Below are 25,635 nucleotides of genomic sequence, written 5' to 3'. Positions count from 1 at the left end.
CATATTTTAATAACTATGTGTGTGGGGGGGGGGTGTATGTGTGTGTGTGTGTGTGTGTGTGTGTGTAATTAAAAGATATATTAATTAAATGAGAAATAGAAATAGTCTTTTAGAGAGGGAAAGGGGAGAAAGACATAATAAACATTTCACAACATATGATCGAAATACGACATGTTATACTACTATATATATATTTATATATAGTAGCAATGCAATTATATATGGATCATGAATTAAAGATAGGAAAGTAAACCACAGATGTTAATGTAAAAACGTCACGACGCCTTTCGTGTCATCTTTCGCCGAATAGTCGAAGATTTTGATAGAATGCATTTTAATGCGAAATTTGCATAATCGCTCGAATTCACGTGCAATGCGCACGTGATGCAGCTGAATAAAGAACCTGAACCACACTAAAGCTTTCTTCCCTACCACATTCGTTCCATCCAACTCTCTCAATTCTCTTTCCACGTTATTTTTTCATTTATTAGAAAAATAGAGAGAATCAACTGCTTTATTGATCCGAAAATGCTAGAATTTATAATATTAAAATAAAAAAGAATTGTGCAGAATTAAACTTATTATTGTGATTAGTATTTATATTTGTATTACTGTGTAATTGTTGAAAAATAATTTGAGTAAATTTAAATATAATGCATAGATGAAGAAAAAATTCATATAACGTATATTTTGTTATACAGATACATAAATGCCAAAGTTTCGTCATAATTTTTAAGTATTACATACATTTTCTTTTTTTTTCATTATTCTTTATACAAACTTTTATTTTTAAGAGTGTCAATTAGTCGTAGAAAATCGATTTGTTTATCACTGCTGAAATTCTGAAAATGATAAACAAAACAAATTAATGACTACAGATTCAGTATCTTATTCGAAAATAGCATTGTCAAGCGTCGCAAAATATGCAATCAAAATTTGTATAAATATTGTAATTGCTATTTCTCCATTACATATTATAATTAATTCTCTAACTGCAAAATTGCAAATCCTATTTATTATATATATATTTGAGCATTTATATATATATATATATATATATATATATATATATTTAAGAATTCATTTATCGTTATTCGATTAATTCATTTAACGTTATTCGATTAATCGTCATTCGATTAATGTAATTCAATTAATATAATTTAATTAATATAATTTAAAAAAGTATCAAAAAAGTTTTACCGCTTTTAAGAGCTTTAAGAATTTTTTAGTGATAAAAACATTATTCTTTAAATGCATAATTGATATCAATAAAATAAAATATTATTTTATGTAAAAATATATCTTTTTAAAAAATATATATTTTATGTAAAAATATATCTTTTTTTACAGAAATCAGAAGTTGTAGATTACAGAATCAAAGTAATTGTTTTCAAAATTTTTTATAAATAAAGTAATATTAATATTTGTTTCTATAAAGTGTAAATTTTAATTTTGTATTACGCATGAAAGTGTAATAAAAAAAGGAACAAAATATATATTATATATTGTATATATTATGGACAATGTTATGCCTAATAAATAATGTTATTTATACTTATTTACATATTATTCATTTATCGAGAAAAAAGCTTAATATGAATTATAAATTATTTTTCCAGTTTTGAAATCCTATATATTATGCTATAACACCATTATTATGTTCTTTATTGAACTTTTTTTTATATTATTTTAAGAAGAGGAATGTATATATATATGATATATATGTATGTGTGTGTGTGTGTGTGTGTGTGTGTGTGTGTGTGTGTGTGTGTGTTAGGACTCATACTTTATAATAGAGATTTCGTAATACATACACAGGAGGTAGACAAAATAGTATGAACACCTGATAAATACACTATATTTGTTTATTAATAAGGTATTGGGTCACCAAACAGCCTTCAATAGTTTCAATTCTCCTTAGAATAGAATCATACAATTTTTGAATAATCTCCAGTGGAATATTGTACCATTCTTTTATTAAAATATCTGTCAATTGCTTAAAGCAATGTTGGAGGAGAGCTTTCAAGATTGAACTTTTCTAGCTGTGTGTATGGATGTGTTACACATCTTGTAAAATGACATTACTTAATAAAATAAAAGAACAATGTGGGACAATATTCTACTGGAGACTATTCAAAAATTTTATGATTCTATTCCAAGGAGAATTGAAGCTAAAAATATTAAAGGCAATTAATGGCCAAATATCTTATTAATAAACAAATATAGTACTATTTTTGAGGTGTTCACATTATTTCTTTACCTCCTGTATATTACAAATACTCTTTTTTTAATATATTTGTTTTAATTATATTATCATGACGGATGACGGTATACGAATAGATATTATATGCATGTGTGTATATGCGCATGAATATTAATTTTAAATTACAATTAAAATGAAAATTGTACATATAAATATAAATATATAAATCAAATGTAGATTCTTTAAAAAGAAATTAAATAAAATGTATTAAATAAAATTTTTTATTGAATTATTTTATATGTTTAAATATTTTATTTATTTACGTAATCTGCTTTTATTAAAGATAAATGTTTAAGAACGATATTTCTAGTGCTAAAATAAATTTTTTAAATATAGTACTAATAACTTGAGAATATTTTTAAAGAAATGTCTCAATTATTTTAAGCTTTATAAGTATAAACTCTTTCTTATAATAAAATTACATACTTGAATCACAAGACAAAGTCATCCACTTTCAGAATCTTCTCAGGGATCATAATGGATTTCTAAATTAATTATAAAAATTATTAAATCTTCTTATATACAGATTACCTATTTTTTTAATATATATACATTGCTATGTATCTATTTTTAAATTTTTAAATTATTTATATTAAAGAAAATAAATATATAGCAGTGTATATGCACGCACATAAAAAAATTAAAATATATAAATATATAATTAAATGATACAATATATATAAGATTTCTCATTTTAATTGAGTGAATATTTTGTAAATAACACATTATGAATATTTTGTAAATAACACATTATCATGATAAATGTTTCAGACAAAGACTGTGCTCTATCAGTGAATTTCAGAATGCAACCAAAATTAGAATGATTCCATTAAAAAAATACTAGGTTGATCTTTATATGACTTCAATATTTATACCCAAGATTATACTAATATCTCTATTATTTTTTCCCTTTTGAACCAAACAATTTTGTCTGAAATATACATACACACACACACACACATACATTTCCCATCATAATATGTTATTTACATAATATTCAAAATGAGCAATTAAAATCAAACACTGTACACACACACACACACACACATATATGTGTGTGTGTGTATTTATTACATACATACTTAATATTACATTAAAAATATTGTATAAAATTCTTACAAACCTTAATAAATCTTTTACCACGTGGTATATCTTTTCGCAATATCTCATTTGTAAATCCTTGGTTTAGATATTTTTCGTACCAGTTAGTTCTCTGTAAACTCATAGACTATATTTAATTAAATATCACTGACTATATTTTATAAATATAATAATACATTATATAGACCAATATAATTATTTTAATATAACCAATATAATTATTACCAATATAATTATTACTAATTAACTTACTGCTTTTTGATATTCATCTTTTCTCTCATCCTTCTTTTGTATTTCATTTTGTTTTACTTTTATATTTTCAGATTTACAAGCTGAATCTAATTTTTGCTCTTTCAATGAATTTTGTGATTCTTCAACTGTAAAGCAATACTTTCCTAACATATTTTTTTCCTTTCCTTGCGATACATACATTTTATTTTTATCAATTTCCTCTATTGATACAATTCGTGGATATATCGCGGAATTTTTAGAACTTTCCCATCTCGCACTTTCAGATTTATCATTAATATCATTTAAATTATCATTTTCAATCAAATTTTCTTTACAATTAGAATTATTACTTTCAAAAGTCGAACTATTATTTTTATTTATAAACATATTTCCCAGTTGTTGAAAATTATATTTATTTTCTTCTTTTCTTTTATAATCTTGTGCAAGAATCGAACTATTTTCTGCAAAATCCTTCTTTTCTTGTAGTTCACTATTTTCTTCTTCCATGGCAAAATTACTTAAACTATTATTTTCATTAAATTTACAAGTATTGACAGTAGTAAGAATTTGCTTATTATTACTTTCGGTAGAAAGAATGTTATTCACTTTTTCTTCTAAAGAATTACAACTTTCAGGAATAATTTGAGGTTGTTTATTGACCTTTCTAGAAACAATATTGCTTACAAAATTATTCTTCTTATTATTAAAAATATTATTTTGTTGATTTTCGTTAAAAAAATAGATATTTTTTAAATTATTTTCGTCGTTTTGAATTTTCATTCCTATATCATCTTTACTGATGCTAAAAATATTATTTTGCTCATTTTCGTCAGAAAAGAGAGTTTTTTTCAAAATGTGTTCATTATTTTGAGAGTCACATGTCTCGGGAATTATTTCCCGTTTATTTTCTCTATTATCAGCGTTCTGCTTATCCTTTATCGCAATATTACTTTCACTAGCGTTATATATACTTTGTTTGTTCTCATCAGAAAAATTAATTTGTTTTGAAACTTTTTTATTATTTGGAGAATTGCAAGTTTCAGGAATAATATTTCTTTCGATTGGTTTCTTAGCAGCATTCTCAACATCCTGCGTATCCTCGATTATTATCGTATCAGATGGAGAAAGCGTCTTTAATTTTACAAATGTAGCAAAATCGAATTTGGGATTACAATACATTGTCGTGGAGCAATACAGAATTGCAAGAGGAATTTCTGTATCAGAAATCATTCTACGTTTGACAGCTTGTAACTTGCAATCTATAATATTAACAAAAATTATTCTATGTATTATTCTATTCACTACTCTCTCTCTCTCATTTTTCCCTTATAATAATATAATTCAATTACTTACAAATGACAGGATAATCAACTGCAATAACTTGAGTTAATTGTGAAGAATCATTAGCAGGTTGCTGTATAACAATAGCATTTTTTGCAGTGAGATCTCGAGGTCTTAAGGGTCTTCTTGTGGGATATACACATGATTTACCACCTGAAATATATAACCTTATTTTAAAATATTTATAAACTGATAAGAAAAAGTACTGAGTTTAATAGAGTGTATAAGAGCGTATAAGAGTTACAAACATAAAAAATTAAACTCATTAAAAAGAAAAGAGTTTAAACATAATTATATTACAAAAAAATAATTAAAATAATTAAAAATCTAGAAAATTAATTATACAATAAAAAAAAGTATTTAATATTATAATATAACAGATTATGTTATTTATCATATATTTAAGTTTTTTTCTTATTTCAATATGTAAAATTACATTTGCACTATACAAAACTCACAGAATTAATAGATTTGGTTACCTGCTGCATTAATTAATAGTACATATGCGAAATATTGCTTCGGGCAAAAATGCACAAACGACAAACCCTTGAATAGTGTTTTACGTTTTTCGTTCGGTAGAAACAATTTCGAACAAACTTTTAGCCATTCCTCTTTTACTTGTGGTAGAAAATCTTCAATTTTTGGTAATTCTTTGGAATCTTTGATAGCTATATTTACTGCTTCCCAATATGTAATTGTGACAATAGACTTAGCAGAAGCCAATGCACAAGCTAACTGCACACAAAAGAAATGCAAGTGAAAATCAACAAAGACATTTTCTTTTGCTTTTCTAATTGTTTTATATTTTTGTAAATAAAATTTTTTGTAATTTTTTGTTTAATGTAAAAAGTATATAACAATAATATCAAACAATATGTTTTTAAGGAAGTTTTACTGTAAGGAAATTATACTGTAGTAAACTTCTTAAACTAAACTTTTTAGACTTAATTTTAAGCAAAAATTTTTTAAATTTCTTTTGTTCGCAAAATACTTTCGAAAAGTCTTTTAAATAATTATAATTTTTAATAATTAAAAAAATATATGAGAAATTATAGAAGATCTTACTTTTGTGGTAAATAGAACGCTTTTAGCTACTGTCAAGTGTGTGCAGGAATTGTCCCAAGTTTCAGCTAAACTTGCTCCCAAATAATCCACAATATCCTTTAATCTCTTTGTATCTTCATCACTTAAACCAGATCTCACAATCACAAATAAATGGTACAATGCGCTACAAAAATAAATTTATTATAAAAATTAATCAGTCAAAAAAATTAAAAAGAAATATTATATAAAAATTAATAATTTTAAGTTATGTAACATCTATTTAAATAGTATATGTTACTATTGCATTATTACTGTATTACTATACTCGATGCACAGTTTACAGATAAATGCCTAAAGAGATATTAATAAGATGACATTTATTTAATAATTTCTTTTTCGTTAAACATTATAGACAAAAATGATTCGGATATTTTTATTAAGATTTATTCATTTTTATTAAGAAATAATGCTATGTAATTCATGGATACAAATTATGATATATCCTGTATATATACATATATATATACAAATATAAATAAAAGTTTGTAAACATAAATAAAAAAATTGTGCAATAAGACATTGTTTTTATAAAACATAAATAAATATAATATATATATATATATATATATATATATATATATATATATATATAGATTCTATCAAATCTATGAAATTCTTACACAAAGGTATATTTCTGGCCAAATTGCATCACATCGCCAGATTTTAATATAAATTTATCATTTGTAGATAGTCTTTTTTCCTCCCCATCTCTTATAATAATTGTTTCATATTTAGATAGATTACTGATAATACATTTATATTGTGTCTAAAAAAATTTAACATTTTTAATATTTTTGGAAAGAGAACAAATTAGAGCGAATTGGCACAGATTAATAAAAACAAATTTACGTCTGATTCTCTTGTTGATTCCACAGAAACTTCTGCATGAAATTCACTAATTCTGACATCTTCCTTTAACTTGATGTCACTTTGATATGAGTTGCCAAAGGATTTCTTCTGATTTGGCAAGATGTAAACACAAAGACCTAGAATAAATTGTTAATTTTCAACATTTGTTATTAATAATATAAATGCATATACAAGAATCATTAAAATATAAGATGATAAAATTATAAAACAGGTTTAAAATTTTTCAAATCATGCATTGGAGATTCTAATTAATTTATCATCTCACTTTTTAGCTTTACATATAACTGAATTCTTATTTCCCTAACAACACACATGTCCAAAAGACGTCTATAGAATATCTAGAGGATAGCCAAAGGATATTTTATATCCTCTGGATGTGCTCTCGATGATCTCTAAACATCTTTTGGACATGTGTGTTGTTAGGGTTATTATTTACTATACCTACATATTTGCTTCTTATTTATTTAGTTATAAAAATTGAGAATTAAAAGAAGTCTAAACTTTATATTTTAATATAAAATATTAAAACTTTGAATATAAACAACTTCATTTCTAACCATACATACACATACACACACATATATACCTTCGCTTCCTTTAAGACACCACATGTCGAAAATATCACAAACATCAAATATAATTCAATGTATATATAAATTCGCAAACAAAGTAGGAGGTAATATTTTAATTTTGTGAAATACTTTATCTCTCTCTCAAAACATTTTTGTTGACGAGTCGCTGTCACGAATGTCCTTTGTTAATCTATAGTTTACATCACGTACACTATTGATAAACGAATGACATCTACGGCAGCGACTGCGTAAACGAACGCACCAACAGTTGGGCAACATTACTAGTTTTCCGATGTAATTCGTAACTGATTGGTCGGACCTGAAGGTAGAAACCAATCATGTTCAATTGTTACTTAGCGGCCATTGGCCACATTCAGCGGATTCAACCGTATGGCATCTAATTGACTTTGGCTACGGTCGGGAAGATGCTATGAATGCTTTGAAGCATTTGATTGACCAATCAGGTTAAAAGAAATCTTTACTCCTTTTGTCCTGATTGGTCGATCAAATGCTTCAAAACATCTAGAGCGTCTTCCCAACCGCAGCCATCGTCAATTGGTCAATTCAAAATAAAAACTCTCTGATTGGTCAAACGGGACGTTCCGATGTGATACTAGTAAATTCAAAGGGTTAAATAATTTGAAAAAGACCATATTTTTCCATAGTGCAATTCTTGAAAATTATATTTAATAAAACATACAAAAAAATATAATTTTTTAAATATGCACACACACGCACGTGGTTATAAAGAGAAAAAAATATTTTATTGAAAAAAATATATATTTTATTGAAAAAAATAATCAATGTTCTCTACGTGTGTGTTATGTATGTGTGGCATACATGTATATGTGTGCACATATTTAAATAAGTTACTCTTATCCTTTTGTATAATCACGTTTAAATATAATATTTACATACATAACATTGCCATCATATATGAATCTTTTTTTTGTAAAATAATACTACCTAACAACCATAAAAAAAATATCAATTTCTATTAATAAAATAACAATTTCGTATCTTAATATAACAATGTCTGTAGTAAAGCAATGTCTTTTCATTTTTATCCCTTACAATAATTTTATTCTTTTTAAAATTACTTGTAATATAAATATATAATTTAAATTGGCATCATATAATAATGAGGCATGCCCGTAACCAGCCCGTTATGTTAGAAGGGGCAAATAAAATTCTAGTTATGTTAGAGGGGGCAGTCTCAAAAACTCTTTTCCAATGCACAAAATACATTATTTTTTTATTATTTAAATATCGATGCAATATTTCATAAGAAATAATATCAAATTACAATCAAGTAAATATTAAAATGTTTAAAATTGTAATTTTCGAGTTGTCTCGTTATTGAAAATTCTTAGGAAACATAATAGTTTCTAAAAATGAAAGAAAAAAATTCCTTTATTGCCTAGTGTCTTAAATATGCAGAGTATTAGAAAACAAATAAAATAAAAATTTGCCAGGGGGGACAATGCCCCCATTTGTCCCCTCCCCCCTGATTATGGGCTTGATATGAGGGGAAAAATTATATATATCTTTTTTTTTATATTATTATATGATGCTAATTTAAATAACCTTTAAGAAAAGATAAAGAATCCTTATTTCTAATTGTTATCTAATTTTTATAACAATGGTTCTTTATTTCTCTCTAGGCGCTAATTATTTTAAAATTTATAAAGCAATTTTCTCTCTTTCTCTCTCTATTTCTATTTAAACATCGATAATTCTTCTACACTTTTAAAATACATAAACTATAAGTTAAAAACATGTAAGTTTAAAAAAATCGATAGAAAGTGACTTATATACATATTAAACATTTATCTATATAGGTATATTTTTAAATTTTTTTTCTTTTTTTGAAATTATTATTTTATATTTTTTATATTGAGCATTAAAAAAAGAGATAAAATTTTCGAAATTTTTGGACAATAATCGACTAATATAATTAAAGACATTTAAAAAATATATATATATTAAATATTTTTTTTACAAATAGAAATTATAAATTATGAAGAATATTATTATGAAGATTATGTAAATTCCATTATTTTTTGATATTTTAAAGGCTCTAATATTCTCGAACAAAAATTTATTATTCGAGATCCAAGACGGTTTTTTTGCAAAACTACTACAAATTATGAATATTTACTATAAATATATCATGAATTGCGAAAGTAAATAAAAGTTGCTAGAACCTTTTCAATAAACATTTTGAATTAATATTTTAATAAACATACTGCATAATTAAAAAATAATATAGTAGAATTCCTTTATTCTGTCTCTACCTATTCAAAATCAGCTGTAGACTTATAAATATATGTATATATAAACTAGAATTCTTTTTTTATTTTTTTTTATTACACATTAATCACGTGATCATTAGATGAAAAAAAAAATGAGTTAAAAATAGAAAATGTCAATGCTATATTTATTCTGTGAATATAAAGCGCCAAGATCCCGTGTTATTTTGAAAAATAATGCCGAATTATATAATTCTAGAATAGAGGAGTATGATTGCAGTTCGTCGAAAATGAAATAAATTCAAACTTTAACGACATTTCCGAACTATCCAATGTTTTTCAATACTTAAAACGAAACAAATCTAAATCCTAATTATATTTTTGAAAACTTCTTCGACTGTTCATCAATCAATGTAGTCGAGAAGAAAGAATTTCGATTGTAAAATATATCTTTGCAGCTTTAGAGTTGATCAATCACCATATTGACAATTGACAGCTTTAACGTTGCTCTGGCCCGTGTTGGTAACCGATGCACTAACGGTGCTATTTTTCTCAAGAAATGCCTAATCTCGCTTCTGATAGGAAACATGGTTCTTCTCATAGTTCCTGTAATCTTCTTCCGTCGTCTTTTCCTCCTTTTCATTACATTTTGTTTCAAATCCTCTAATTCCTCAAAATAATGCTTCTTCTTTACCTGCAATATTTTGAATAAATAATTATTCAAAATTATTTTTATTCCAATATTACAGATATAATAATCATTATAAATGATATTATAGATATCATATAATTTATTAAATATTACAATTATTTATTCTCTAATTATCAAATATTTGTTTTGTCTGATTTCAAATTATTAATTACTAGTAAATAAATATATGTGTATGTGGGTACACATCATCTATCAATCATATTTGTTAATTAATTGCAGAAATATCTAATATACAAGAGTTTATATAACTGTATTTCTAATCATTTTATGGTTTGTAAATAACGGTAAACAGTTATATATTTGTATATATATTTACAAATCTTTATCTAAAACCAAAATTAAAATTATTTAATGCAGATAATTATCATATCTATATATGTATGTATATGTGTGTGTGTGTGGGTGTGTGTGTGTGTGTGTGTGTGTGTGTGTGTGTGTGTGTGTGTGTGTGTGTGTGTGTGTGTGTGTGTGTGTGTGTGTGTGTGTGTGTGTGGGTGTGTGTGTGTATGTGTAATTGCTTTTAGCAAATATTTTTTTAATCATTAAAAAATAAATTGTATATAATTATAATTTTTGAATATATATTCACAATTGTGCGTATTTATATAATTGTTGTCCATTAGCAAGTATATTTTGTTTAACTTACACTGACTTGCAGCCCAGTTTCGTCTTCCAAAATCTCCAAGGAATGCGGAAGCGTTTCTTCTTCCTGTACTTGTACCTTATTAGAATTTAAAATCTCTTCATTAGATTCTGTAGACATTGATAAAATTTCCACTAAACTTTTGTCCATGTTTTGTTTCGTTTTTTGCAAGATAGTAGAAGTTTGATTGTTTTTCATCCAGATTTGTTGTTCGCTCGAATTGCTCGTATAATTTTTCATCTTGTTTTGTTTTTTTATTCTCGATGCTTTTTGAAGATTTTGCTGTTCTTGTTCTGGCAGATTTATCTTAATTAATAGTCCCGGAGGAATACTCGACAAACTATGAACTGGTATCGGAGCACCAAGCGTCGATATATCTCCAGAAAACGGCACTATAATCTTCTTAACGCTTCCCTGAAGATTATTCGTAACATTATTTGAAGCGACATTATTAATTGTAATTGGTTGAAATTGATCCCCCAATTGGATCTTCCAATTAGTCGTAGGCGGAAGAGGTAGTTTTTTAATTTGGTTCTCCGTATTGTTAGGATTAAGTCTAGGAATATTAATAGAAGTCGGTCTTCGTGATTTTCCTCGTTTTTTAGCCAATGGCGCAGGTTTATTGTCAACCTTGGGTTTCTTGCTGGATACAAGTGGCCTAGAAACTGGACGTTTAAAGACCTTAGAAGAGTCTTTACCATCTTCTCCATCAAGGTATTGATCATCTTCATTTTGCTCAGAAACATTTTCGCTTTCTGCAATATCCTTTATTGTAGGCACTGCGTCACATGGCCCAATCTTGTGGAAACTCTGCTTAGCTTGAAAATGTTTGGAACACAGCACAAGCTTGCGTATCTGATTGGGCGACATTTTGAGCAGATCTTCGCGGCCGAGAAACTGACACCAGCGTAAACATCGACCTATTTCGTATGCCGGGAACGGATGAAATTTGTAATGTTCAATCTTATTTCTCGGATCGGATCTTAACCGACCACAAGCCGCGCAAGCTTGGCTTTCTAGTACTTCAGTAGGCAACGACTCCAGCTTCTTGCACTTATCCGGAAAGCTGAAAAGTTTCGATTCTACCTGCGAATCGACAATAGACGGCTCTGATTGATCCACGTGATCTGCATCACGAAACTTAGGAACAGCATTTTCCATTAATCTCCCTTTGAATCCTGGAACAAACTGGGAACGATCAAAATGCTTAGAACAGATATAACAAAAGAGAATTTCTTTCCTTGTCAATCTGTAATAAGAGTCTACGCCAACAAAATCCAGCCATTTGAGGCAGCGAAATTCTTCCCCAGGAAAATGATGGAAGGTTGTTCCATCATAATCTGCAGTAGGAGGATCTCTTCGTGTTCTTCCACAAAGAACACATGTTATATTATACAAACTCTGCTTGGGATCATAAACTGATGGAACCGCAGTATGATTTAAGCGGTCCAAGTACTCATTGAGAAAATCTTGCGACTGGAAATGCTTAGAGCAAACCATACGTTGAAGAAGTTGTTTTTTTGTAAGCTTGTAAAGATCCTCACGACCGCAAAACTCAAGCCAATAGCGGCAACGTTGCTCATCGTTCACTGGAAAGCCAAAGAACATGTACTCTTCCTCGCGATTGTTAGGATTCATACGTGAACGGCCACAGACGACACAAGGATGTGGCATAGTTGTGATATTGTTCTTAAAAATCAAGTAAATCTAGTTCATAATTCAAAATTGAAGTTATAGATTTCAAAAATCAAATGCCTTTTGTATCCTTCATCTTCATAATTTTAGCTTGAGAGGTAAATTGTAACTTTCAAATTCCTCTTTTTCATAATTAAATTAGTTGCCTTTGAAAGTAAATAAGTCTTCCTGTCCATAATTTGCGGTTAATGTTATAGCTTTCAAAACACCATAAACATAAAAATCTTCCTTTTAATAGCTTACAGTTGGTATTATAATTTTCAAAAGAGAGTGAAAATAGTTTTCAAATATTTTTCTCATAGTTCACATTCCTTTCAAAGCTTTCCATAGTTTAAACTGTAAATTATGACTGTTATGTTCTCTCCTTTATAATCCATGGCTGAAATTGTAATCTTTGAATGTCGAGAGATTTTCCAATCCTTTTCTTTCATAGAAATTGCACACATTGAAATTGTGCTAAGATCAAGTAATCTTCAAGTTTTTCCTCTTCGCAATTTAATGTAACAAATTTTATATAATTTTATCTGCGTTTTATCTTCAGAATATTCTCCTATAGCTGAAAATAATTATGAGATGCGTTAAGGATATTTACAATTAACAATTAGTGGAAAAAGAATTAAATATATATATATATATATATATATATATATATATAATATATTTAAATATTTGTTTCAAAATAAATTTTGTCGCTTTATTTTCTTGGTCTTTTATTGCATCCAAAAGAGATCAAGTTGCAAACAAATTTAATAAAATTTATTGAGAAACAATAGCAAAACACAAATTAAAGTCAATTTAAAATCAATTGCACTTATTATTTGTCTTGTAATTTATGTATGTATGAGATTTCTGACGTAATTTTTTCCCGTCTAATTATTTCGTCGCAATTTTGAAATGCTTTTAACGAAGAAGCGATATATAGCCGCTAAATTGTAAAATTTTCGAAATGAAACATAACATTGAAAATTTTCATTTTGTTAGAATTCGCGAAATGCTATTGAATATTGAAAATTATTGAGAAAATATTATTAAAAAATTAGATGTGTGTACTTGTTGCAGTAACGAGTGAGGTTATGTCGCTTTGCTTAGCATTCAGAAATCTAACCTGCAAACGTCATTGGACTTCATAGCTTGATGGTAGAATTGACAGTTACTTGTTGATATTTGCCAGCGTAGCATCGAGATAAACATAATATAATATAGATTGTAAGTAGTAAAATTGAGAGATATTGTTGTTTAAAATTTCTTTTATTATTTCTTGGAGAAAATATTTGAAAGATGGCAGAAAATGTCAACAATCCATATGATATTAATGGACAATATTTCAATTCTGACATGTATTTTCAAAAGTTATTAAAGGTGAGTTAATTAAAATATAGATATTTAATAAAACTTTATTTTTTAAATTAAAAATTATTTAAATCATTTATTTCTTTAATTTTCTCAAAATTAATAAAGTTTTTGTTGTTTTTGCATAAAGAATTATATATTTTAAATTTTATACAGACAAAATACACAACAATACATAACAATAAAAACAATACACGCTACTTACATCTTTTTATAGGTTATATTATCAATATACAAATTATTATGCTCACCATATTATATCTTATTTATTACAAATTTTTATATATAATTTAATTTTGTTATACTACTTAATTTCTTAAAATTTGTTTGCGTCATTTTATTTCTTCTTTTTACATCAGGAATGTACACTAAAGCAAATTATGGATCACGAATCTGAGATTATAAAAAATACTCAGACTTTACATTCAGATATGCAGACTTTGGTATATGAAAATTATAATAAATTTATATCTGCCACAGATACTATTCGTAAGGTAAGCTTACTATTTTTTACAAAATTATTAGATTTGTTTTTAATTTTGAATATGATTTAGATGAAAGCAGACTTCAAGGAAATGGAAGACAGTATGGATCTCTTGGCAAAGAATATGGATAGCATTACTTCTTTTTCAGAGCAGATCTCTTCAACTTTACATGGAACAAGACAACAAATTGCCAAGTTGTCTTCTGTACATACTCTGTTAAAAAAATTGCAATTTCTTTTCAAGTTGCCTGGCAATCTTAAAGATAGAATGAATGAAGAAAATTATGAGCAAGTATGTACTTAAAGTTTATTTATATTTGAGTATATAAGATATAATAATAATAATACAATCTCTTTTATATCAATTTTCTTAAATCATGATTTATAAATTATTTATTTTCAGGCAGTTAAAGATTATGTTCATGCGCAAAGAGTTTTAAATCAATACAGTAATATGCCATCCTTCCAAGGCATTCAGAGAGATTGCGAAGATATTTTAGAAGAATTAAAATCCAAACTCAGATTACAATTTCATAAAAGAGACACTTCCATTAAAGCTCTAGCCGAAAATGTCGAATTTTTATTACAATTAAAAGAACCAGCTGATTCTTTATGCATTGAGTTCTTAACACATACTGAAGGAAGATTAACAGAACAATTAGAAATCCTGAAAAATATGTGCGAAAATGATATTATAGAGTTTATGGATATGGCTTCTTCAGGATTTCTCAGTAATTTGTGCCTGATTGTGGCTTCCTATAACGATATGTTCATAAATCGATTATTGAAAGATAATGATTTAGTTGATGACTTTGAAATAAAAGCTGAAAATCATTTGAATAAATTTATTGTGAGCAATATGAAAAAATATTTTGATATAGTGAGCAAACGAGTAGAAGATGTGAGTGATACAGCACTTTTGGTGAGAGTTCTTGACAGATTTCATCACAAACTGCAGGCAATGAAAATATGCAAGGAAAAGAACTTTGCCAAGTAAGGGAAAAAATGAAAAATATATTTAAATAAATTAAAAGTAATTTGGAATAAAGTAAATAAGATATATGAAATGGAAACTATGTTTGACAAAAAGTAGAAATAATAATATATATATATATATATATATATATATATATATATATATATATATATATGCTCACAATCGTTTTACTTTAAAGAGATATCGATATCTAAATACACAAATAAAATTGAAAGAAAAAGATAAAATAAAAGAGCACTATAATTTTTATGTAATTTTATGTGTGATAATTAATAATATTTTTTAATTTTATCAAATTAACTCTGCTATTGTGCATACATAGATGTGTTAGATTATCAGGCAACAATCTATGTGGTATTTATAGATAGGACATTTTGAATATTTTTAAACATTAATATTTAATTGATTATATATATTAGACAAATAAAAATGCATAAAAATTAATTTTTTTAGTATCTTTATATAACTTTATTTCATGTTTAATACTTCTAAAACAAGTTTATGAGTATGGCACCAAAGAAAAATAAAATTTTTCTTTTTACTTCAACATAATTGAAATTTAAAATTCAACAGTTTAGACCAGAAACAACTTACGTATTAATAGTTACATATTAATAGTTTTATAAAATTCACATTTTGCTAAAACAGCGTTTTAACAGCGTTTTACAAAAATTTAGAATTTACAAAGAAAATTGTAATATATGTACACATACAATACATATATAAGATTAAAATATTGTTATGTATATATTATATGATAAAAAAAATAAAATAAATTAAAATAATTATTTTGCAGAATTGGAACTGACATTGTTGTGAATGCTGGCCGAAAGCAATGTCGCAATCATTTACACAGTTTGAAGCAACACTTAAGCGAAACTTTAGTAAAAGTGAGACAAACATTAGCCACCAAACTTACACAGAATAGTGACGGAAACTTAACAGAACTTCAAGCCATGCTTATCATACCTATCATTGAAAAAGTTAAAGGAGTTTTGCAGGATTTATTGGTTTGTATTTTCTTCCTTCTCATTATTTCTTTAGTTCTTTATATTTTTTTACTATAATTACATTAATAGATATATAGTATCGACATATAGTATAGACTATAATATCACTACAATAATCTTCATTTTCATATATGTGTATGTATATAAATCCTCACCAATTTTCATAAGCTAATATTGCACAAAACTCTGTGACATGCTCTTAAAAAACGGATATATAATTAAAAATATTTTTTCATAAATAAAATTTAATTTTTAAATTATAATTTAAAGAAAAATTTATAGAAAATACAAGGTAGTAAGGATAAATTTTGTTCTAAGGATATACTACGGTGAGTAATGGATCTTGCAAAGAAAGCAATAAAGGAAACATTTCGAAAATATTTCTATTCTTAAAAAGACGTAAAAAGGAAATTATTATTAAATACATTTCTTTTAATAACATATCTTATATTTTACAACTATAAATGTCCGCGCATTTATGGTGTGTGTCTGTATATGTATTTTTCTGTGATAGACAGAAAATATATATATATATGGAAATGAAAGTTACTGAAAAATATATGTCCTATAATATAAACAATCTATTTCCTTTTTTTTAAATTCTATTTTAAATTTTTATTTAATTTTAAAATTTTTTTAGTTCATCTTCAATCTAATTTTATTAAGAATTCAATCTTAATTGAATTCTTAATGTAATGTAACTCTTAACTATGCATATTTTACTTTTTACATTAATTATTTTTGAAATTTTTTCTTTGATAATTATTTTTTTAGTAGTTTTTGAATTTTTGAGGGAGAATGATCTAATAATATAAATATATAATAATATAAATTAAATAAAAAAAGAAGATAAATTACAATTGTTCTTTCAGGTATTTTTGCAACAAGATCTATCGTTTAATCGAAAGACGCAGTTTCTGCAAAGTTTTTGTGTGGATGAAGTAAGAGAAGGATTAGTAATTGGTTTCCTGCATCATCTTACAGCTACAGCAGCTGGATTCTGCAATGGATCTGATGTGCCAAAATTTCCGCCCACTTTATTACTTTTGCTCAGTAAAATGTGCATTGAATATAAAGATAGCAACGTCCGTTATTTGGTATTTAGAAATAGAACAATTTAAAAAAATATTTTATGTGTGTGTATGTATGTGGCCAATTATATATATATATATATATATATATATATATATATATATATATAAAGATAAAAATATCAATAATATAAATATAATATAAATATTATATATACATATAGATATAACATATAGATATAATAACATATAGATATAATATGAATAAAAATATCAAAATTAAAATAAAATAAATAAAAATCAATAGTGTTTAAGTAAATGTGAAAAAATAATATATTAATATGTTTGTATACTTTGCAGCTCACGACCACCGATGATCTTTTCAGTATTGATCAATATACATCTTCAGAAAACATAACTCCCAGGTCAGAAATATGTAATCACTTTCAGGAAGCTGCACAAAATTTGCTGAATCATTATGTACGAATTCAAGGATTAGCAGTTTCCCAAATGTTAAGGAAATCCGTAGAAACCAGGGATTGGTTGCACACAATTGAACCTAGAACTGTGAGAGCTGTGATGAAGAGAGTTGTTGAAGATGTAACAGCTATTGATTCCCAAGTTGCTGCTCTATATGATGACAATGATGGTCAAATAGATAGAAGTAGCGACAGCAGTAGAAAGACTCACAGGTAAAAAATTGAAAATGCTGTTCAATTAAATATATTTTTTCTTCGAAATATATATATATATATCTGATAATTGATATAAAAATGAAATTTTATACAATACTAATTATATGTATCTTCGAATTTTGAAATATTCTTTAGATTTTCCCTCAAATGTATTATTTATTGAACGTTAAATCCTTAAATTTGAGATAAATAATCCGGATTTTTTTTTTAGCATTAGTGTCTCGAAACATCACTATAGGTCAAATTGGTCATCCTATACACCCAGTCACATCGATTCCTCTCTAGTGTCGAATATTCATAAACTGTTCTCCGAACGGATTGAGATTTTTTCGTCCGTGCAATTCAACAAGGCGTCTATTCTAACAGGAATCATTAAAATAAGCTTAAAAGTAATATTAATGATAATATACTATATACTCTTTAATAAATGATAAAGGAATTAAGAATTTTTTAAAGAATAATAATCACATCAAATATAGTGTAAAATTTGTAATATAATAATGTAATACTTGCGATTTTTAATTTACTTAATCTTTAATTTTACTTAATTTTATTTTTGACGTTAATTTACTTAATCATTGATTCGGATTAAATCTCTTTATATTTTTTTTTATTTATTATTCATCATTAGTTTCACACAATTTGTCATCATAACAATTTGTTATTTCAGTTTATTTCGTACATACATTTTCAATTTTTAATTTAATTCTTTTCAATTATTAATTACTTTCAACTTTTCAATTATTTATTTATTTATTCTTCTTATTTGTTCTTCTTATATATTAGTTAATTACTTTTTAATATATAGAGTGATAAAAATTCTTCTGAATTAATACTTTTAGCAATTCACTCACATAATAATTGCTCAAATGCAGAATAGTCACAATGACAAGATAGCACAACTATTATCACTTTGCAAAGTTAATTCATTTTTTTTTTCAATTTTATTATTGTTTATCTGGCAGTATATATCTCATATTTTTGCTATTATTTACAACTGTTGTAAAAGACTGTTGTTTAATAATTATTCTTTTTAGTGATAATTTTGTAATATCCTAAAATATTTCCTATAATAAAATATCTCTCTTTTTTCTGTACATAGACTTTTCTAGAATGTGTAAGATTGCGAACGTTCAGTAAATATGGTTTGCAACAAATCCAGGTGGACACTCATTATTTGCAGCTTTATCTGTGGGGATTCGTGTCGGATGAAAAGTAAAGTTTATATTTAATTTTTTGCAGGGTAAATAAAATAATTTCATATTTACGCTAAGATATTTTATTATTTGTAGCGTGGTTCATTTTTTACTGGACGAGATTTTGGGTAGTGCAGTACACAGATGTTTGGAACCAGTTTTGATGGAGCCCAGTGTGGTAGATATTATTTGTGAAAGGGGTTGAATTGTGAACAACTGCAAATTATTTTTTGTGCAATTGTATATGCTATAATATATAAATGGTAAAATATATAATTTATAAATATAATAGTAAAATGATTATAATATAAGTATATGAAACATGAATAAATATGAATAAATAAAATATATTATAATAATAATTATATATATATATAATAATAATTATATATATATATATATATATATATATATAATAATAATAATAATTATATATATATATAATTCTATCTTTTTATCTGTTTTCATCATTTTCAATTTCATCAAAATAGCCGATTTTTATCAAAATTGTCATTTTGTTCTTTTCTGCAATTTCTACCTATATCTTGCTCAAAGCATAAAAGTTTAGTACACCGTATAAGACGCAGCACATTGTAGAGTTAAACGATTTTAATAAGTCTTAATTCTTCACATTCTACATTTTGTATTTTCGAACTCTTTCGCTAATCTCATTTCGTTTTTTTGAAATAATTTTTATATTAGTAAATTAAAATATATTTGTATGCAGACACACACGTACACGTATCATACATATACTTGCTATGACTTATTTTTCTTTCTGTTATATTTTTATTTTGTTTTACATTTTTTATAAGGTTTTTATTTACATAAGTGTTTCGTTTATTGATCTTTCGGTTTTATTTATTTAATTTTATTTTTACTTTTTTATTGATTTATATAATCTTTTAACTTTTATTATCTCATTACAATAATTTGACACATATGTAACATTATAGTATTATCACTATATACTAATTTGAATATGATAATCTAGGATATGATCGATCAATTAAGAGATGAACGAGGTCGCAATAAGTTCATATTATATGGGATATATCAGGGAGAACTTGGTTGTAGCCCCTTGACAGTGGTTACACTCGACTTAATTCAGACTTCCTCTCTCTTGGGATGAGATTCATTCGGCGAGTATCCGGCCTGGGCCCACGCATCGCATTCTATCCAATTTAATATTTTCTCCTGTAAATTTTGCTCTTGGGAAGCCATGTCAAATTTTTTTTTAGAGTTTTGTCAAAAATAATTCTTTTCTTATATTTATAAATCTTAATAATGTCAAAGATAATATTTCTCATTTTTGCGCATACAAAATGCTCTTATAAACTAACTTCTGAATAATTGACTATATATATGTTAAAATATGTATAAGATGATAATTCTTTTATAAAAGAAAAAGAATTTTAATTGTGAAATATTTGCGATATCTGGAATTATAATAAATATGTGAAAATGTAAAAAAATTGGGAGATTTGTAGAACACGTTACTCTATTTTAAAATGGAATATTATAGATATATAATTCATAGTTATATATATATATATATATGTAATTCGTAATGTAAATATCACTTTTTCTAATTAATCGTAACTTTTGTTAAAAAATATTTTATAATTTGAGAAAACACTGGATGGTATATAATATTAAATCTCTATGGAATATACTGAAAATCATATTTTTCATTCTTAACCTTTGTCACGTTTAAATTTCTTACATTCTTAAATTGAAATGAAATTATAAAATTGGTTCCTTTTATTTTTTCTCTCTCTAAGAAATGTAAAAAAATTCGAACCTTTTTTTTAATCGAAACTTTTTTTTAATCACATCTTGTTTTCTTCGGAAATTTAATGTGAGACTGACATTACAAAATGTGATGACATTTTTATCTAATTATATATCATACAAAAATAATATAAGGCTACAAAACTTTACAATTAAAAAAGTATTTAAATTGAAACTATTTAAAGAATATTAGAGAGAGATGTCGGGTAAAGAAAAGATATCAAATATAAATGACAGACATATGGCAGCAGATATGTATAGATATGTGGCAGCGATATCTTAAGAAACACCTGTGCATGCGTAATTTGTCTGAAATTTCTCGCGGCATTCCATCTGAAACCGCTGCCACATATCAATATCAACGCATATCGTCCTGCTACGTGTCAAAGTGAATCGCTAGTTATGTGAAGTGTTTGCATCAAGATTAAGAGGGAAGAAACAATAAATTATCTACGTAACTATTTTTAACATAATATATACATATATGACTTTATATATGACATATTATATATGCTAAAATATAATATTATGAAGCTTATTTTGGATATAAATTTTCATTTTTTGTGAGAAGAAGCGATATATTTTGATTTTTGGCTTTCAAAATATTATCTTTGACAATTTCCTAAAATTGATATTTCGTATATAAAATGTACGAACTCATACATTTAAATAAAAAACGACAAATGAAAAGGAAATGTTATTACAAAGAAATATATAGGTCTATTCTGTAAAAATGCTCTATAACGCTGTATTTCTATAAGCTATGTAGCACTGTAGAGTAAAAAAGAAAGAGCGAAGAACGAAAAAAAGAAAGAGTTAAAGAGCTACAGAATTACAGAGCTTACAGAGCGAAAATTGTCTTACTGAATACACGACACAATCGGTATTATGTAGTAATATCGCTTCATTACGGTAAAATGAACCCGCATGAGAAAATCATGACAGTATAAAATTATTAAAGCATCAAAGTGAAATATAAAGGCACAATATATATTAGTATTTTTACTCTTATACAATCATTTTATTTAAAAGGATACAATTTTATATTACCTTATTTTTTTATTTTTTATTATTTTTAATATCACATTAATAAAATTTTTGTCACATTTTTTTATCAAGTATCTTATATTTCAAATGAGGTAAATCCTAATAGATAATCCTAAAGGATTATATGCACAACTTATAATTTTCTTTAAATTACTCTATAAGTAATGTACCAATTTTTTTATCAGTACAAATTTATTTTTATATTTTTATATCAATTTAATTTAATATTATTATTGCTTAATTAAACTTAATCTTTTTCAGATCCTTAAGAAACATCACTTATAAAGAAATTGCAATAAGGATATTTCAATTTGTGACCGTAACAATGGGCGAAAAATCATTCAAATGCTCGTTGGTACATTCACAAATCTAACTATCTTTTTTACATCTAATTACAATTATAAATATTTCTTTACAATGTAAGAAGTACATATATACAATACATACATACATACATATACGTATATATGTATATACTATAAAAGAAAATTTCATCGATTCAAACTTTAATGTTTCCTACAAATATGCATATACTTCTAATAATTAACATGAGCGGAACATACATACACAAATTTATATTAAACTTTTATTTAAAGATATTTTATTTTGAAACATAAATTAAGTTAAAAATACATAATAAAGAATAATTAATAAATTTTTCAAAACCATATTGTGTATATACATAATTTAAAAAATTTGCTTTATACACACATATATAGACACATATACATGTGACACATAGATATGAATTATTATTTAAATATAGATTATTAGATTTAATTATTAGATTTAATTATTATTAAAGAGATTTAATTATTAGACAATTTAATTATTATTTAATAACGTAAAATTTGTTAAAAATTTATAAAATTTAATAAAATTTTTAATTTTTTTAATTTCAAAATTAAGTTCTACTTCTATTTTCTTAAGAAAATGGACGTACGAATCGTAAATCATTGCTTTTGTGATCACAAAGATATAATTCGATTATAAAATACTACGACTATATAATTCGAATATAAAAAATATAAAATTTACAAAATTCTAATTATACAAATATTACCGATTTAATTTAATAAAATTTTTTCTGTTAATTGTTTTATTTGTTTTAGTATTTTTTATTTTTCCATTATTTCCATTATTTTTTATATTTCATTCTTTATATATTTCCTTATTATATAGTTTACATATTTAATATTTCTCTTATATTTTATCTATTATATTTTTCTATATGTATTTAAATCTTTCTTATATTGTATTCAATGTTAATTAAATAATTAACAGAAATTTGGGGAATACGCATTTTCGGAAACATATCTTTAGTTCTCTTGATAAATAATAAATATAAATTATGATCACTAATTTATTCGAAAGCAATCAATCAATAAAACTGATAAAGTTTATCTATACATCAAAAATACAAATTAATTTTAAAATATCTAAGTTTTGCAGCTTATTTGCATGTTAAGTAGTAGTGCCGTAGGTGATAATCTACAAAATTCACTTCGGCACAATTACTTTACACGCCAGTGAGCGCGATCGACGTGAAGAGTTTACAATAAAACTTTTTTTAACTAATTTTATATATATATTTTTTTTAAATTTCTAATCTATTTTTTAATTCCTAAATTAAATTTATCGAATTTTACTCTGTTTTTATTTCAGCTTTGATCAATGGAATTGGGCGATTTAATTTGAGATGAGAGCGCGCAATCTTGTCGCAGGATTTGAATGAGGGCCTTACCGGACTGGTGAATAGTTTGATTGATAACAGCTACCCTCTTGTGACGGGAAAAGAGAGGAGAGACAGGATCATTTGTCGTCGGTTGCTGGACTATTCAGTGCCGTGACCGACACTGATTTCAATTGGTAAATTGATTCAGAACGAGTGGGAGAGAAAAAAATGGCAGCACGGAGTGACCGACGATGACGTCGCGGAAACAGGGAGAAATAATGGCGTAATTATTCAAGAATATTTAAGAACTTAAGAAGGGACATGGAAATATGAAATTTGGATAAACAAAAATTACACATTTAAACATTCGTAATATTTTCGTTAATTAAATAAATATTTATAAACTAAAAAATAAATGAATTATTATATATATATATATATATATATATATATATATATACACACATATGCAACACACACATACATATACACAAAGAGAAAAAGAGAGAGTGAGAGACAGGAAAAGAGAAAGATTTTCTTATAATTGCTTAAAAATCTAAAATTTATAATTATGCCATTAATAGAAAGAGAAGGTTTTAAAGGAGATAACGGAATAAGATGGAAGAAAACGTCGGAGAATAACGTTCGCTGTAGCTGTCTCCTCTCTCATTATCGGACAGTTGGTTAATAGGCAGTGAACGCTGTTTGAATGCTTAATGCAGCGCGCATTCTAGGATTAAATTGACCAATCATTTCCCGCGCACACCACAGAGCCAATTGCGCCGCGCGCTTGCGCGTCCCACTATATCAAGCCAATCAACGACATTTATCGCTCAGTTGCCGTCACGCCGCCGCGTTATATGCATCGTGGCAAGTAGTGTTGTGTGAATATATTATATCCACAATCAATCAAGGGCATGAAACGCTTAGTCGCTGCGCGTTTTATTAGTGGAATTTGTTTCTTTTTGCTTTCGTCGCATGAAACCGCGCGAGAATAAAGCTGCAATTCAGCGCATTCAGTGAACGAATGGACAGAGTGAAGAAATGCACGTGAGAAATTTGTTGTATTAGTTTATAATAAATAAAAAGAAACTGTGTTTTGTTGGCTTTAAAAAAAATATAAATATATATATATATTTATTTATTTATGTATTTATTTATTTATAAAGTTTAATTATTTGTTATATACTAAATATTCTCAATTAATTTGAAGTGTCTCGATATTGAAGTTTGAAATTTTGCGTCAAAAATCCGACAAATTTCATTGAATATTTTTATATTTTTTTCATTTAATCTTTATAAGATTTTTCAGATTAATTATAGAATTAATTTATAGTAATATAATTTATAAGACCGATAGAAATACCCAGTAAACACAAAGTAATAGTAATATAACATCAATGTTATAATTTCCCACTTAACAACGTAATTGCAATGTAACTTGCCTTGTACATAACAGTTACATTGTTGAATGGAAAATTATAACATTAATGTTATATTACTGTTACTTTGTGTTTATTGGGAATATACAATTAGTTTTAGAGACTAGAAGATTAAAACATTTGTTATATT

At 25.8% G+C, this 25,635-nt stretch overlaps 3 protein-coding genes across 4 annotated transcripts; 1 reads left to right on the top strand and 2 right to left on the bottom strand.

Moving 5' to 3' along the window:
• Window positions 1-672: 672 nt before the first annotated feature.
• Window positions 673-7,715, bottom strand: LOC105250169. Its single transcript, XM_025407818.1, has 11 exons — window positions 7,497-7,715; window positions 6,890-7,026; window positions 6,661-6,806; window positions 6,002-6,164; window positions 5,416-5,671; window positions 4,949-5,089; window positions 3,992-4,854; window positions 3,617-3,928; window positions 3,387-3,491; window positions 2,690-2,748; window positions 673-842 (listed from the first exon to the last, which is right to left on the bottom strand). The coding sequence occupies exons 1-10, from the start codon at window positions 7,519-7,521 to the stop codon at window positions 2,695-2,697; spliced, it is 2,202 nt and encodes a 733-aa protein (XP_025263603.1). The 5' UTR covers window positions 7,522-7,715; the 3' UTR covers window positions 673-842; window positions 2,690-2,694.
• Window positions 7,716-9,877: 2,162 nt separating this feature from the next.
• LOC105250164 lies at window positions 9,878-13,971 on the bottom strand. Of its 2 annotated transcripts, none has more exons than XM_011256126.2 (3): window positions 13,890-13,971; window positions 11,093-13,340; window positions 9,878-10,428 (listed from the first exon to the last, which is right to left on the bottom strand). In XM_011256126.2, the coding sequence occupies exons 2-3, from the start codon at window positions 12,761-12,763 to the stop codon at window positions 10,195-10,197; spliced, it is 1,905 nt and encodes a 634-aa protein (XP_011254428.1). In that variant the 5' UTR covers window positions 12,764-13,340; window positions 13,890-13,971; the 3' UTR covers window positions 9,878-10,194. The 2 variants fall into 2 exon arrangements, with proteins under 2 accessions (XP_011254428.1, XP_011254427.1); XM_011256125.2 differs by lacking the exon at window positions 13,890-13,971 and adding an exon at window positions 13,835-13,880.
• Window positions 13,972-13,989: 18 nt separating this feature from the next.
• On the top strand, window positions 13,990-20,780 carry LOC105250168 (vacuolar protein sorting-associated protein 51 homolog). The gene is made up of 11 exons (XM_025406331.1): window positions 13,990-14,143; window positions 14,494-14,628; window positions 14,689-14,910; window positions 15,022-15,611; window positions 16,412-16,625; window positions 17,498-17,722; window positions 18,017-18,348; window positions 18,563-18,740; window positions 19,454-19,566; window positions 19,644-19,810; window positions 20,542-20,780. The coding sequence occupies exons 1-10, from the start codon at window positions 14,063-14,065 to the stop codon at window positions 19,750-19,752; spliced, it is 2,199 nt and encodes a 732-aa protein (XP_025262116.1). The 5' UTR covers window positions 13,990-14,062; the 3' UTR covers window positions 19,753-19,810; window positions 20,542-20,780.
• The last annotated feature ends 4,855 nt before the right edge of the window (window positions 20,781-25,635 follow it).

Source organism: Camponotus floridanus, unplaced genomic scaffold (assembly GCF_003227725.1).
Source record: "Camponotus floridanus strain SB8 unplaced genomic scaffold, Cflo_v7.5 scaffold1, whole genome shotgun sequence".
NCBI lineage: Eukaryota > Metazoa > Arthropoda > Insecta > Hymenoptera > Formicidae > Camponotus > Camponotus floridanus.
This window is presented reverse-complemented; position numbering and strand designations above follow the sequence as displayed.

What these genes read in the sequence shown, in the direction of transcription:
- LOC105250169 (XM_025407818.1), bottom strand. Translation starts at nt 7,521, where the DNA reads ATGTGGTGTCTTAAAGGAAGCGAAG. An exon ending in GGCCAGAAATATACCTTTGT is followed by an intron (nt 6,165 to 6,660) that starts GTAAGAATTTCA and finishes TTATTTTTGTAG; the next exon opens with CGCATTGTACCATTTATTTG. An exon ending in ATAAATATAATTTTCAACAA is followed by an intron (nt 3,929 to 3,991) that starts CTGGGAAATATG and finishes AATTCTAATTGT; the next exon opens with AAAGAAAATTTGATTGAAAA.
- LOC105250164 (XM_011256126.2), bottom strand. Translation starts at nt 12,763, where the DNA reads ATGCCACATCCTTGTGTCGTCTGTGGCCGTTCACGTATGAATCCTAAC. An exon ending in AAACTGGGCTGCAAGTCAGT is followed by an intron (nt 10,429 to 11,092) that starts GTAAGTTAAACA and finishes AAAATATTGCAG; the next exon opens with GTAAAGAAGAAGCATTATTT.
- LOC105250168 (XM_025406331.1), top strand. Translation starts at nt 14,063, where the DNA reads ATGGCAGAAAATGTCAACAATCCATATGATATTAATGGACAATATTTC. An exon ending in ATTTTCAAAAGTTATTAAAG is followed by an intron (nt 14,144 to 14,493) that starts GTGAGTTAATTA and finishes TTTTTACATCAG; the next exon opens with GAATGTACACTAAAGCAAAT. An exon ending in GAGTTTTGCAGGATTTATTG is followed by an intron (nt 16,626 to 17,497) that starts GTTTGTATTTTC and finishes TTGTTCTTTCAG; the next exon opens with GTATTTTTGCAACAAGATCT.